Source organism: Musca domestica, unplaced genomic scaffold (assembly GCF_030504385.1).
Source record: "Musca domestica strain aabys unplaced genomic scaffold, Musca_domestica.polishedcontigs.V.1.1 27, whole genome shotgun sequence".
NCBI classification, from domain to species: domain Eukaryota; kingdom Metazoa; phylum Arthropoda; class Insecta; order Diptera; family Muscidae; genus Musca; species Musca domestica.
This window is the reverse complement of record NW_026712286.1, coordinates 1,898,896-1,915,121: the sequence shown is the minus strand read 5'-3', so window position 1 is coordinate 1,915,121 and position 16,226 is coordinate 1,898,896. Positions and strand designations below refer to the sequence as shown.

The 16,226-nt window shown below is 34.1% G+C and overlaps 1 protein-coding gene and 1 non-coding gene across 2 annotated transcripts in view; both read right to left on the bottom strand.

Moving 5' to 3' along the window:
- Nucleotides 1-16,226, bottom strand: part of LOC101888995 (mucin-5AC) — a 55,062-nt gene that overhangs the window by 37,435 nt on the left and 1,401 nt on the right. The window contains exon 2 of the mRNA XM_011292941.3: nt 14,861-15,849. Within this exon, the coding sequence (XP_011291243.1) occupies nt 14,861-14,930 (70 nt within the window). The 5' untranslated portion in view covers nt 14,931-15,849. The remainder of the gene's footprint in view (nt 1-14,860; nt 15,850-16,226) is intronic.
- Nucleotides 9,741-9,822, bottom strand: TRNAS-AGA (transfer RNA serine (anticodon AGA)). The gene has a single exon. It is a non-coding gene; the product is annotated as a tRNA-Ser (tRNA).

The window sequence follows — 16,226 nt, the reverse complement described above, 5'->3', positions numbered from 1 at the left end:
GTACACGCATTTTGATTTGTTTGCGCCACCACTTTGTTATTGCCTGATTTTTTTTCTGTTTCACAGCATTGCTGCTGATTGCTGTTATTTTGCGATTGCCGCTTGTTACGATATTTGGAAAATTGACTGCTAATAGCTGTGAGATATTATTGAACAAAAAAAAAATGGTATAGCATCGTTGCTTTTATTTCGACTCGATTTTTTAGGCAATAATTTGCGTGATCCATCCATCCATCCAACCATCAATCCATGGTTGGCAATATTTGTATTTGCAAAATTTCATCATCATCATCGCCATCGTCATCCTCATTGGCGTCATTCCCATCAAAAGCGGCGCAAAATCTTTCATTAGCACCGCTTTATAATTAAGCAAAAATTTATGAAGATTTTCCTTCATTATGACATCTGTCCATCTCAAAACTTGAGATTTTGTTTTGCTTGTGGCCAGTACAACAAAAATCGAAAAATAAAAAAAATAAAAACGATCAACGAATCTCGAAAAAGAAATATTTGGTTATGTTTAAACGATATGTTTCGCTGGATGTGACACCAAGCAACCATAGGTTTTTACAGCTATTTTTAGTTACCCAAAACTAAAATACAAAAAAGCACTAAATTGGTTTTAAAATATTTATCACTTTAAAATTGGTCAAAGTAGACAATTAAGTCGGTCTGACGTATTTCTCTGTCTCTCTCTCTCTCTCTCTTTATCTCTATTTTTGGATGCAAATGACAAATGTCTAAAACGAGCCGAAATATGACAAAATTTCTACTGTCATCCAGTGCGGATAGTGTCCAAATCATTTGTCATGCGGATAGTTAGTTGTGGGTTTTCGAGTAGCCTCTAATGGTTAATTGGTTTATATGAAATCGCTTTTCGAACCGAAGAAGATTATGAAGTACAGGAGGCGACTGTGTTATTTATTTTTTTAAACGTTTTTTTTTCTTTTATCAATTTTGACTCCAATGATTAATAGCTTAGAAAGTCGACTGGAGACGTAAATATGCGCGCATGTATCTCAAATGGACATTTGCCGAAAAGCATTACAAGTTTATTTTGGTAATCGAAAAACGAAATGCCCAGAAGGTAGAATTTTGAAAATGTTTGATGGGGGTTTACCTGGAAACTTTATACGGAGAGAGGGTTTCGAAAAATGCTCTTGAAATATCTGACATTTGGGAGTGGACAACAACAGATCTATTTCACCAACGGAATTTTTTCTATACAAACAATTCAACAACGGACTTTTTCTATTAAAAAACTTGACCAACGGATTTTTTTTTTCTATAGAAGAACTTCACCAATGGATTTTTCTATAGAAACACTTCACCAACAGATTTTTTTCTATAGAAAAAGTTTACCGGCGGAATTTTTTTTATGGAAAAAGTTTATCGACGAAATTTTTACTATAAAAAAAGTTCACCAACGCCATTTTTTTCTATTGAAAAACTTCACCAACGGAATTTTTTCTATTGAAAAACTTCACCAACGGAATTTTTTCTATAGAAAAACTTCATCAACGGAATTTTTTCTATAGAAAAACTTCATCAACGTATTTTTTTTCTATAGAAAAACTTCATCAACGGAATTTTTTCTATAGAAAAACTTCATCAACGGATTTTTTTCTATAGAAAAACTTCATCAACGGAATTTTTTCTATAGAAAAACTTCACCAACGGATTTTTTTCTATAAAAAAACTTCACCAACGGAATTTTTTCTATAGAAACACTTCAACAACGGAATTTTTTCTATAGAAAAACTTCAACAACAAAATTTTTTCTATATAAAAACTTCACCAACGGAATTTTTTCTATATAAAAACTTCACCAACGGAATTTTTTCTATAGAAAAACTTCACCAACGGAATTTTTTTCTATAGAAAAACTTCACCAACGGAATTTTTTCTATAGAAAAACTTCACCAACAAAATTTTTTCTATAGAAAAACTTCACCAACGGAATTTTTTCTATAGAAAAACTTCACCAACTGAATTTTTTCTATAGAAAAACTTCACCAACGGAATTTTTTCTATAGAAAAACTTCACCAACGGAATTTTTTCTATAGAAAAACTTCACCAACGGAATTTTTTCGATAGAAAAACTTCACCAACGGAATTTTTTCGATAGAAAAACTTCACCAACGGAATTTTTTCGATAGAAAAACTTCACCAACGGAAATTTTTCGATAGAAAAACTTCACCAACGGAATTTTTTCTATAGAAAAACTTCAGCAACGGAATTTTTTCTATAGAAAAACTTTACCAACGGATTTTTTTTCTGTAGGAAAACTGCACCAACGGACTTTTTTCTATAGAAAAAAAAAACACCAACGGACTTTTTTTTATAAAAAAAACTCACCAACGATTTTTTTTCTATAGAAAAACTTCACCAACGATTTTTTTAATATAGAAAAACTTCACCAACGGATTTTTTTCCATATAAAAACTTCACCAACGGAATTTTTTCTATAGAAAAACTTCACCAACGGAATTTTTTCTATAGAAAAACTTCACCAAAGGATTTTTTTCTATAGAAAAACTGCAGCAAAGGAATTTTTTCTATAGAAAAACTTCAACAACGGAATTTTTTCTATAAAAAAACTTCAACAACGGAATTTTTTCTATAAAAAAACTTCAACAACGGAATTTTTTCTATGGAAAAAGTTTTTTCTATGAAAAAAAACTCACCAACGGAATTTTTTCTATAGAAAAAGTTCACCAACGGAATTTTTTCTATAGAAAAAGTTCACCAACGGAATTTTTTCTATAGAAAAAGTTCACCAACGGAATTTTTTCTATAGAAAAAGTTCACCAACGGAATTTTTTCTATAGAAAAACTTGACCAACGGAATTTTTTCTATAGAAAAACTTGACCAACGGAATTTTTTCTATCGAAAAACTTCAACAACGGAATTTTTTCTATAGAAAAACTTCACCAACAGAATTTCTTCTATAGAAAAAACTCACCAGCGGAATTTTTTCTATAGAAAAAACTCACCAGCGGAATATTTTCTATAGAAAAACTTCACCAACAGAATTTCTTCTATAGAAAAAACTCACCACCGGATTTTTTTTTCTATAGAAACACTTCAACAACGGAATTTTTTCTATATTCGTTTTTTTTTCGAAATTCGTTCGATTTCCTCGTTTACGCTTCGTATTGATTTTCAATACGTAACTTCGATAGAAAAAAATCTTTAATTTCGAAAAGGCGTGTGACTAATCGCAAGTTTAATGAATTCGATAACCATTAAGAACTCACCAAAAATAGTAAAAATGCGATTTATGATGCCCTCACTTTATCCGCACACAACATCTAATCACGTTATTAAGATACATACCTAAAAGAGAAGAAGAAGGAGAAACAATAACAACAACATAAAATTAAATCTTAATAATCTTGAAATACAACAACAACAACTACAATGTGGCCATAACTAAAATTAGAATTACTAATTTACATGTCCATCCATCTAAGCGTGAGAATATCGTGGCTACACACGCAACACTTCCTAAAAATAACGAAAATCGAAAATCAAAAACAGTTTCAAAATTAGTCAACAGCTAACGGCGGCCAGCTAAAAAAAACCCACTCCCCAACAGCAAGACACGTTTGTGTCATCGACCACAAAAACCAAATTCGGACACAGTTTTTATGCTAAGCAAAAATCTTTAAATATGGCATAAAAATCAGCAACAACAACAACAATGCACACACGCACGCTCAACACAACAAACATATTTATGCATAAAATTAACAAATAAAGTTTTGGTTGTTTTTTGTTGGTACGTTTTGTTTAAATAAATACAACTAACCAAAAATTTATCCCACGCTCTGTTAAGGCGGCGAACGACGGCAAATTGAAGTTTCAGGTCGGCGGTGGGAGGTGATACCGATATTTATTTATTGAAAATGAAGACGACAAGCACGTCTCGCCATAATGTCATTTTTATTTTGTTAATGTTTTTTGCTAAATTGAAAAAAATTAATAAATTTATTTCCCCCCAAAAAATTGCATAAATGTGACAAAATTTTTGTTAAATTTAATTTCCAAGTAAACACCAAAAGAAAAAACCGAAATCCCCTCCAAAAAAAAAATACTTGAAATTCCAAGGCAAACACACAACTCAACACAATTTCAATAACAATTTAATATGAACAATTATTTATTTATTTTTTTATTTGTCAACAAATAATTTCGAGTTGTGCTCTGTGCACAACGGCGGTGGCGTTGACGACGCGTCTCAGGCTGCCGCAGCGTTGGCATAAATGTACGCGCTCAAAATTTACAAACAATTCACACAGGCATTACTGTGATATGTCACGTTTTTATTATATAAAATTAACAAAAAAAATATAAAAAACTAACGAAAATATTGCATTTTTTCCATTTTAATTGTTTGAATTGTTGGTTCAAAACTGGCAGTCAGTCATACTCAAAAAATACAACAAAAAAAAAACATTGCTCAAACGCCAATCAACATATTTGGCTGTGTGCGTGTGTGTTCGTTTTTGGCGTGATCAAGGCGAATTTCATGTGTAATTTGCCAAAACATATCAAATTGTTTGAATTCGAATTGAGATTCTAAATTTTTTTGAAAAGAAAATTATTAAAATGCATTTGACTTTTTTTGGCACTGGGTTAATAGGATTTTTTCTATAGAAAAAGTTCTCCAACGGATTTTACCAACGGAATTTTTTCTATAGAAAAACTTCACCAAATGGAAATTTTTCTATAGAAAAACTTCATTAACGATATTTTTTCTATAGAAAAAATTTTCCAATAAACTTTTTTCTATAGAAAAAGTTCACCAATGGACTTTTTTCTATAGAAAAGGTGCACCAATGGACTTTTTTCTATAGAAAAAGTGCACCAATGGCCTTTTTTTATTGAAAAAGTTCACCAACGGAATTTTTTCTATAGAAAAGGTTCGCCTATGGACTTTTCTCTATAGAAAGGTTCACAAATGGGCTTTTTTTCTATAGAAAAACTTCATCAACGTATTTTTTTTCTATAGAAAAACTTCACCAACGGAATTTTTTCTATAGAAAAACTTCACCAACGGAATTTTTTCTATAGAAAAACTTCACCAACGGAATTTTTTCTATAGAAAAACTTCACCAACGGAATTTTTTCTATAGAAAAACTTCACCAACGGAATTTTTTCTATAGAAAAACTTCACCAACGGAATTTTTTCTATAGAAAAACTTCACCAACGGAATTTTTTCTATAGAAAAACTTCACCAACGGAATTTTTTCTATAGAAAAACTTCACCAACGGAATTTTTTCTATAGAAAAACTTCACCAACGGAATTTTTTCTATAGAAAAACTTCACCAACGGAATTTTTTCTATAGAAAAACTTCACCAACGGAATTTTTTCTATAGAAAAACTTCACCAACGGAATTTTTTCTATAGAAAAACTTCACCAACGGAATTTTTTCTATAGAAAACTGTCACCAACGGAATTTTTTCTATAGAAAAACTTCATCAACGGAATTTTTTCTATAGAAAAACTTCATCAACGAAATTTTTTCTATAGAAAAATTTCATCAACGGAATTTTTTCTATAGAAAAACTTCATCAACGGAATTTTTTCTATAGAAAAACTTCATCAACGGAATTTTTTCTATAGAAAAACTTCATCAACGGAATTTTTTCTATAGAAAAACTTCATCAACGGAATTTTTTCTATAGAAAAACTTCATCAACGGAATTTTTTCTATAGAAAAACTTCATCAACGGAATTTTTTCTATAGAAAAACTTCACCAACTGAATTTTTTCTATAAAAAACATCACCAACGGAATTTTTTCTATAGAAAAACATCACCAATAGAATTTCTTCTATAGAAGAACTTCACCCACGGATTTTTTTCTATAGAAAAATTTCACCAATGTAATTTTTTCTATAGAAAAACTTCACCAACGGAATTTTTTCTATAGAAAAACTTCACCAACGGAATTTTTTCTATAGAAAAACTTCACCAACGGAATTTTTTCTATAGAAAAACTTCACCAACGGAATTTTTTCTATAGAAAAACTTCACCAACGAAATTTTTTCTATAGAAAAACTACAACAACGGAATTTTTTCTAAAGAAAAAGTTCAACAACTGACTTTTTCAATGAAAAAATTGAGCAATCTACATTTTTCGATTGGAAAAGTTCATCAATGGTTTATTTTTCTATAGAAAAAATTCACAGCAATTTTTTTTTTGTATAGAAATATTCAACAACCAACTTTTTCCTACAATGTACAAGTTCCGATACAGGCGTATGGACTTGTAGGGGTTCTAAATCTACAGAGTAGATTTAGATCCGAAAGTGTATTATTTGTTGCACAAAGACGAACAACAAAACTATGAATATTAGACAACACAACAAGTATACAGGCGATACTTACGTGTTGCTAATAAGGCACTGGTGGTTAAGGCTTCAATAAAACACTTGTTTTAATTAAAAGACTCTGACGGTCTGAATTTATATATTTATTAGTTGAAACTATTCTTTTTGTTGTGGCAAAGTTTAGCTTCTCTTGCTTCTTCTAGCTTAGCGATCAATCACTCTGGTCGACAGCAGCAATAGTTGAGGTATCGATTGTTGGCCTATCGGTGTAATAAACCAGGAACCTCAACATACAATTTTATAAGAATTTGTTTTGAAGACGTTTATTTTTTAAATATTTTTTTAAGAATCATCTCTGCTATGGACCTGGATTTTTTTTAAAGAATTTTATTATGGAATCCCAGAATTATAAACATGTTTTCATAAAAGAGAAATATGCAAGATAAGACTTTTTTAATGTGGTCATACACACACCTATACAGAGACACTCAAAAAAGTACGCGTGCGCAAATGAAACATATTTTTGGTTGGGAATCGAAATGAAGACAAATTCGATAGCCATAAAAAGAAGCCGAATAGTAACTCCCCCTTTTCGATGTAAATTATTGGTTCCATACATTTTATTTAGGTTTTCTTGTTTTTTATTAGGAGGCCGGTGGGCGTGCAAATCCCCCCTCTGTCGAAAAAAAGCCAAGCTAACATACATATATTTGGGTACATTATGATGTCGACTATGACGACGTTAAGCCCAGCTAACAATGAAAAATATGTTTCAAAGATAAACCCAGCAATTCTTCTGCGGCTTGGACTCCTTTCATTTTTTTTTTTTTATTTTTTGGTTTCTTTGTTAAATTTCATAAAGCCGACGATATTTGGCTACTGGTCTTTACCCAGCGACAGACGATGCTGCTGATCATGATGATTATGAGGAATGGTGACGACGATGACGATGTTGATTACGATGACGGAACAACAATTTCTTTTGTTGTAGATTTTGGGAGGAGGGGAGGGGAGCCAAGGAGGGAGTTTCAGATTGTGCCTTAATTATTGAAGAAAAATTATTCCAAAAACTTGTTTCTCCATTATTTGTTAATGGAATTACCTTTGGCCAAGATGAAATCAAAAGAAGGGGAGCACAGCAATATGTTACACATGCATGTGTTGGCCGTCCCCGCTCAAGTGGCCGGCTGACACTCCTCTTGAGAGCGCAATCAAAAAGAAAAGACTATTAAAAAGTTATTTTGTTTTCGGGGCTACCACTTTATGGCGTTACGCAGCAGCACAAGATTTGGACGCATGAAATCAACTAAATGGGGTCTGTCTGTTCGGACGTCTGGCATTATTTGATTTTTTGTTGTTGTTGTTATTATTATTGTTAAGTTGCCTGTCTGGCACTCACTTCAACCAGCCATTCCAATATTGTTTTTTTTTTTTTGGTTATTATAAATGTCTTCCACTTCCGTTCGCGCTCAAAAACGCAAGCAAGTTATACCGAAATTTTAATGAGTTTTTTCTCCATCGTTTAACCCAAAACTATCAAGATATCAGGTAAAGGTAAAGAAGAAGAAGTGGTGAAGTTGTGTGTGTGTGTTTTTTTTTTTTCTCTGAGCCTGGGTAAAATAATTCGTTAAGAATTTTTCACATTAAATTGTCATTAATTTTTTTATTTTTTTGGTACATTATACAGCACAATTTTTAACAATAATTTGATTTGCATACAATTTTCACAATATGAGGAAAATTTGGGAAAATTAAAAGAATTGATCGAACTTCAGGACTTAAATGATGCGGGAAAAAATATGAGTAAATACGTCCATGTCGTTATTTCGATTTTATATCCTTAAGAGAACTTCCAAAGTCCTTCTGTAAAAAAACTTCACCTAGGTAATTTGTTGATACAAGACTTCCATAGGTCTAGAAAGAGGTATACAGGGTGAGATATAAAATAACGCAACCAACTTCAGACTGCTGTCATTTCTAAGCCACTCGTCCAACAACTATTAAAATTATTCCAGTAACAGCTCATTATATTGTCAAGCGTGCAAAAGCATTTTGGTGAGAATTTTCGTGATAGTGTGACTTTCTTATATTTGGCTAGAAAACTTCAAGTGGATATCGTTAGAGCACTCCACCATATAATGTGTATAAACCTTTTGTGTCTTGTACCATCGCTCGTTACCGTGATACTGACTGGTAGCGTAGCCCGTTGTCAAGGAAGTGGACGGAAAAAACAACAACATCAGCAGAAATGGTTCGAAAGTAAAGAAGCATTTGATCGAAACCCGCGTCGCAGTGGCCGAAAAATGGCTCGTGAGCTAAACATATCGCAATATCCCATCGGCAAATATTGAAAAATGAACTCGGGGTAAAGCCATTGAAACTCCAAAAAGTGCAAGAACTTATACCGCAACAGAAAGAAAATAGACTCAAAAGAGCTAAAGAGTTGCTTCGCTTTGGTTTTCTCCGATGAGAAAACATTCGTTGTCCAGCAGTTTGTAGACAAACAAAATTATCGTGTTTTCTTGCCAAAGAGTTCAGCTGAAAATGTGCACCTTCGGTTGGCCACCAGAACTCAAGCGCCAGCCATGGGGTGATGGTGTGGGCCGCCATAAGAGTCGATGGTCGTTCTCCGTTCGTATTAATCGAACGTGGCATCTGAATAAATGCCGAATATTATCGCGATAATATTCTCGAGGGTGCCTTGGGCACGCAAACATTTTGGTCGCAGACCTTGGACATTCCAACAAGACTCAGCACGCGCCACCCAAGAGTTGTTAATGAAAATGAGGTTCCTCGTTTCATTTCAATTCCTCCGGATACCAATTCGCTGGACTATTGTGTCTGGAGTATTTTGGGAAGTAAGGTTGGCATTAAAAAATACCAAAGTGGCGATCACCTCAAGAAAGCGCTTCGCCGGGAATGGGCCACAATGCCGCAGAGCATCATTCGGGCAGCATGTGAGGGTTTCATTGGCCGTTTGAAGGCCACAATTCGTGTCAAAGGTGACCAATTCGAACAAATCTAAACATATTTTAAAATTTGATGCTATTTCCGACATGTTTTGCTTTCATTCAATAAAATTTAAAAAAAATGTAAAAAATATGCCTTTTGACTTTGTTGCAGTATTTTTATCTCACCCTGTATATATTTTTTTTCAAATAATGCCTTATACAGTCCTCTAAAGAAAAATCAACTTAATGTGGATCATCAAGAGATTAGAACCCTTTTGTGGATTATCTACGGACACAATTTCTTCTATGGGCCTTTATCACCACCCACTATGCGAAATCTTGCCCATAGGGAAGATACCATTAGTTTCTGAAGACTGCATCACATTATTTGAATTAAAAAAAAATTAAAACAAAATATCGTAATAAAAAGTCAATCTCTCGCAGTCGGTAGGATTCGAACCTACGCTCCCAGAGGGAATCTGATTTCTAGTCAGACGCCTTAACCGCTCGGCCACGACTGCCGCATGGCAATGGCCAAACAAAGCACAACGAGCTGACACCATTTCACAAACCAACAAACGAAGAAATGTAAACAACACGCGAGTGCGAGTGGCTTTATCGATCACCCCCATCGACAATACTCTCACACACATAGTAGAGCAAAAGCAACAACAACAACGCAACGACAGAGAGGAGAGGAGCATTGCTGCCATACCCCCGTGTTATCCTCAAATCAACCCTACGGCGTATACATTACGTCAACACTCATACGCTGCAGTATACCACTTTTACAAACATAGAAGTACTAAAAACTACTAACAGAATGGGAAATTTCAACCGCCAAGGATGGGAAAAATTATACTGTGTATCAAACATATTATCACAATTTGAGCTGAGTTTACAGCCATAGGACTTTCGGACTCCCTAGTATCAACAAATTAGTGTAGAATACAAAAAAAGTGCATCGATTAAAAAAAGGAGTGAAAGGGAGATAAATATGAACTTGTAGGCTGACCATTAGGAATGAACATATTTCCGAATGCTATTTTTACAGAACTTTTTTCTTTGCTTTCTAACAGTCTTTAAATCCAATATCATAGCAAAATTTGTTTCAACCCTCAAATTCAGAGCTTCAATTTGCTCGTTGTTACTCAAGAGTGAATTAAACTCGCGTGCGGCATTTCTTAAAGAGTAGAAGTTTTACACGAAGTTTACTCTCCACTCTTTTGTTTTAGGTAGGAGCATTCGCAAGTGTCTTCCAATTATAAAAATAAGAGTGTAAGTCAAAATGCTCGAAACAGAGTAAATGTTTGCCGAAAGAGTAAAACCGAGTGGAAAAACATTTTGATTGATGATTTGTGTTTAGAGAAGAGACTAATGGATTTTGCCTATAAATTGCCTATATTGTTGGTACAGTTTTGCGACAAGGCTCATCAACGTTTTTGGTTTTGTTTGTAGCTGTGGGTTGCGAAAATACCTCAAGTTTCAAATATAACAAAAACTAAAGAATACTCGTCGAACATTGAATCTTTTAGATTGAGTAAAGCCTACTCGCTCTTATTCGAGTGGAATAGAAAAATACAATGTACTTGATTTATTATTTTTTTTTACTCCAAAAATTCGAGTAAAAACAATGTCAAAATTTTCGAAAGTCCGAAAATCGGATGAATCAATTATATGGGGAACTATTGAAAAATTGGGACCGATTGCGATTTTTTATTGCGGCGCCTAATCTTAACACTCTTCTATTCACCCCTTGCATTCTAAGGTAGCTCGTCGGTTAAATACCTTGGGAACCTAATCGAATCTAACTTTTTCTAAAGGAAAACTGTGGTCCCACCACATGAACCTCATCTAAAAACTCCTCTTTTCGAAGGGTCACCTTCAGACAGCTCGACCACATTCCTGTTGAACAACTTGGGATCCTCCATTTTCTGAGGATTCGAGAATGACATTAGCTTTGACTTTTTGTAGCTTCTTCTGTGTTAATAAATAAATATTGATGACATTTTCAATTCTTGATCCCTTGTTTTGGTGGGCTAATTTCATCTGATGACCTGGTTTAACAAATATTTACAACGTTTTCAATCGATCGCATCGTTCCATCCCACTATCCTAAGAGTAGTGTACTTGTGTGTCTGTGTGTTCACCACAGTTCAGTGACAATGGACTGGCATGCGTTGGCGGAAGTTTTGTTGCATTTTGTTGTGGACGCGCACAACGCATTCTTTACGAATGACACGACAAAGTAAACCAACAATAAATTCCGAATTATACGCATTCCAATCGGACAGACGAAAGGACAGACTTCTACTGAGGATGATTTCAACGGGGCATTGAGTTGCATTCTTTCTTCATTTGGTTCGAGGTAAGTATTTGGACGAACATTTTTTGGACAAACCACTGCCAGCCAGCGAATCTGTCAATTCCGTCCGTTACATGGAATGTTGGGGACACACACACAAACTCACTCACTCACGAGTCATTTACATGGTGACCTTAAAATGTATGTTAATACGCCAAAAGACCCCTTACATAAAGGGAATGGGGAAAATGATTCATTTTTAAATCACTACGGCGTCGAAAATTGAAAAATTCAATAAATAATTCTGAAATCATAAAATTAAAATACGTATGTAAGGAATTTTGGGTTATGGATGGTTGTGATTTTAATTCGACTAAAATAAGTCTCAGGAGAAAGTAAAGCCTACAATGAAACAAATCAATAAGATAATTCGGAAACATTTTAAAAACTCTCTTCCATATATTTCAGAATTTCAGAATTCATGTTTTCTTTTGATAATTTTTTTTAAAGTAATTGGACCGCATACCCTCTTTAGATACCACCTCCTAAACCAATGAAATACACACATTCGCCTATTGAAATATTTATGCCCACAACTGTATATTTTCCTTTAAACAACGACAACAACAGCAGCAACAACAACAAAACTTAATAAAACCATTTGTCTATTGTCAAAAATTGTTGTTTGGTCGTGAAGAATTCCGTTGAAACACACAAACAAACTCATAACTTATTATTTTGTGTTATTGGTTCCGTTTTCTTGTTATTTTTTTTGTTTTGTTTTGTTTTCCCAACGAAAATTTTCTAGTTGTTGTTTGTGGACCTAGCCTACTTAACGCCCACTTTGGAGGGGATGAAAGACACATGAATGTGGCCACAATTGAGGCTATTTCATGGAGACAGTGGTCAGGGCAGAAATGCAAAAGTAATAGTTGCAAAATCCAAAGTAGCAAAATTAAGTGGAAAACAAAATCTAATAAAAAATGAAACATTGAATTTTGATAACTGATGTAAAATTACTTATCCATATATTGCTGTGATTTATTCCAACAGAATCTAAAAAATTCCATCTACAAAACTACTGTCCAAATCCGCCAAGTATGTATGAGTGCACGAGTGTAGGCATATTTTCTTGTGGACGTAAATAAATATATTTGTTGTGTGTGCTTTTTTTTGTAGATGTCCATTTGGTATGTTAATTTTTGAAGAATTTTATTTATTTCAGAATTTCATCTGTCATTTTATTTGTGTGAATGTGAAATACGCTTGAAAACAATTTCAGGCATAATGAATGGCTATATAAAACAAATTAATTTTATTTTCAACAAACATGTCGCACCCCTCTGGCCATACCCCTTGGGCATCCACCACTTATGGCACATTGAAAACATTGGGGGATTAAGGCAGGAATTTCTCAAAAATGAAATATGAATTCTTCAAAAAAAAAAAAAAAAACAAATTCCTGCAAACAAACAACAAAATGTGATTTCAAGTCATAGTTAGACATACCATTGCTAAAACAATTAAAATCGGAAGGAACACAAGCAAGACTTGACTTCTCGTACACATGTCAAAAGCGAGCAACTCCAAACGGCCACCAAGAAATGCTGTTCTAGGAATTGTTGTTGTGTGTTACGCTTAATTAAACCGTAATTATGGCAGCAAACCCACTTAGCTATGTTCCGTCATTCATTCACTGCCATCTGCCGTTGGTGTAATACTAGGAAATTGTCTCGTTGTTAGCCACCTCTTTTTTTTTTCAAAGAATTAAAATATTTCAAATGACTGAACCCAAGTACGGTGTCAAATGTGAATTCACCTTGCTTCCGGCCATAGGGGTTTCTTTCAACATTCTTTAACAAGAATTGTGTGTGCTACAGTCAATGAAAAAAAACTTTCAGGGTTCAACAAGTAGATATTGAGGTGTTTTATGAAATTTGAATAACAATTTCAAGTCGCTTTTAAAGTAATGGTTGGGGTTGGGAAATTTGTTAAACGCTAACATATGTAATACGTTACTAGGTAGAAGAATTTTCCAAAAAGTCGAAATTTTAATAACCTCCACCATTTGGAAGAAAATTGAAGAATTTCAAAAAATTACTAAAAATACGGTTATGCCTTTATACGGAGGCTATACGATGACGTGGACCTGCATAAGTAGTGTCTTTGTCATAGGCTGTATTATCTATTAAGATCATCAAATACGAAATTTGAAACAATTCCGGCGAATAATGTCGCTCAAATCATCAAAATAGCGAATAAAATGTGATACCGTCATATGGGGGCTATAGGAAAACGTGGACCTAAATATGAAATTTTTAAGCAGAGGCTGTAGTACCCATTACAAACTTCGAAGACGAAATTTGAAACGATTCGTGTGAATAATGTCGCTAAAATCATCAAAATACCGAATATCGAGAGCTACCGTCATGTGGGGGCTATACGAAGACGTGGACCTGCATAGCTAATTTTCTGTCACAGGCTGTAGTGCCCATTACGAACTATTATTATGAAATTTTGAGGCAATTCCGGGAAAAATGTCCCCAAAAACATAAAAATACAGAATATAGGGAGGTAGCGTTATATGGGGGTTATACCAAAACGTGGACCCATATAGCCAATTTTCAATACCAAAAGTCCTGCATACTAAAGACACATTTGAGTAAAATTTTATCAACCTAATTCAATTTGTTCGGATGCTAAAGTGATTTCCACAGACAGTCAGGCGGACGGTAATCGTTAAATCGACATAGAATTTTATGCTGATCAAGAATATATATACCTTGTGGGGTCTAAAATGTATATTTCGAGATGTTACTATGGTGGAGGGTATAAAAAGTAATATTACATTGACAAAGTTCAAGAGCCGTATCCCTACTAATAACAGGTGCCTTCAAGAGCACACCTCAGACTGCGCTGGACACCTTACTATGTTTAAGCCCACTAAGCATACACGTAGAGGAACAGGAATTAGATGTGCTCTTCGACTCAGAGAACTAAACCAATGGCGCAGTTAATCCTTTTGACATTCTGGATTTATTTTCCCAAAAATCTTGAACAACTATGATCAGAATCCCTCGCACACAAACAACTATTACAACTGTAACTGTTTAATGTTTACAAAAATTGCATAACCGTTATTCCACAAATCTTCTTTACTCGCCTCAAAAAATAGTAAATCACTACAAAAAAGTGTTGCATGCTTTTAGGCTTTCAGTGTCAATACCAAGAGCAATAAATCTTTTCTTTCTTACCATTCGCACTGTCCTGCTGCACCATGATGGTGGCGGCGGCACGTGATAAAACATCCAAGGCTGATTCCATGTTGGTGCTGTTGTTGATCCAATAGAGTATTTATGATGTGTATTTCTTCCGAATTTTATGCAATTTTGAAGTAAATTTATTTGTTTTTCTGTTTGATGTTTCTTTTTTTTTTCTTCTTCTTCAACTATTTTAAGACACTTTCACAATTTTCTTTTCTTTTTTCTAATTCAAAATTTTATTTTCTTTCAAATAAAAATATATTTTTGTTCGTTGCACACAAACGAGTTTTGGCTTGATTTTATTTTTTGGTTGAGTATTTGTCTTGTTGTTGTTAATTTTGTTGGTGGTGTTGTTGGATGGTTGGCAGGCTGGCGGCGGGTGGCGTTGATAAAACAGATATTGTGTTGAATTCTTTCTTTTTTTTTTTTTTTTTGCTTGCCTTATGCCGTTGTCGTCAAAATGTCTGCTGGTTACTGAACATTTGTCGTATTTTCCTTTTTTATCAACAAATTTGCAGAGTATATATTTTCACAATTTCTTCGGCCGAGTGGGTGGGTGGATGGATGGGATGGGAGGCAGCAAATAGCAATAACACGAAAAGTAACACACAAAACAGATTTAATAATTTACTTTTACTTGAGAGGCGCTCTAGCACACAAATCAATACCGCGCGTAAATGTTGTAGCCGTCTGTCTTTTTTTTTCAAAAATTAAAATCGGCAATTCCCAGCGACTCCAAACTCCAACTCATACTGAGTTTTATTCTGAGATTCTTTTTTGTTTTTAGCGCTGGTGGTGGTGTTGGTTGCTTTTAAATCTTCTGATCAAATGCAAATTAATTTGGTGAAATTTCACAATGTTTCACTTAAGATTCACACACACACACACACGCAAACACGGCGCGAACAAAACACAATAACCACACTCAGAGCTCAGAGGCAGCAACACAAAAACAATGATACCAATTTGGGCAAAATGACCTGAAAAGAAGACAATAAAATTTGTGATTATTATGCTGCTCGATTTGGATGGACAATATTTTGTGTTAAATTATTTAAAAGTTTTGAGCCACCATTTGAGCAATAACACTCGGTACATTGAATTACTTGTTGGGCAACTGCTTACTGTTGGTCGTTTGCTGGTGCTCCTACTGCGGCTGGGCCTGTGTATTCGTTTAATAGTATCGCTGGGATGCAACTTGGCGAAAAACACAAGACAACAACAAAAAAGTATACAAAATCGACGAAATACAACAAGAAAACAGACGAATAAAACTTAAAAATGGCAGAGCAAAACCGGCAAACGTCACACCAACAACAACAACAAAAGCAGGAGCAGCAGTAATGAAACAACATCA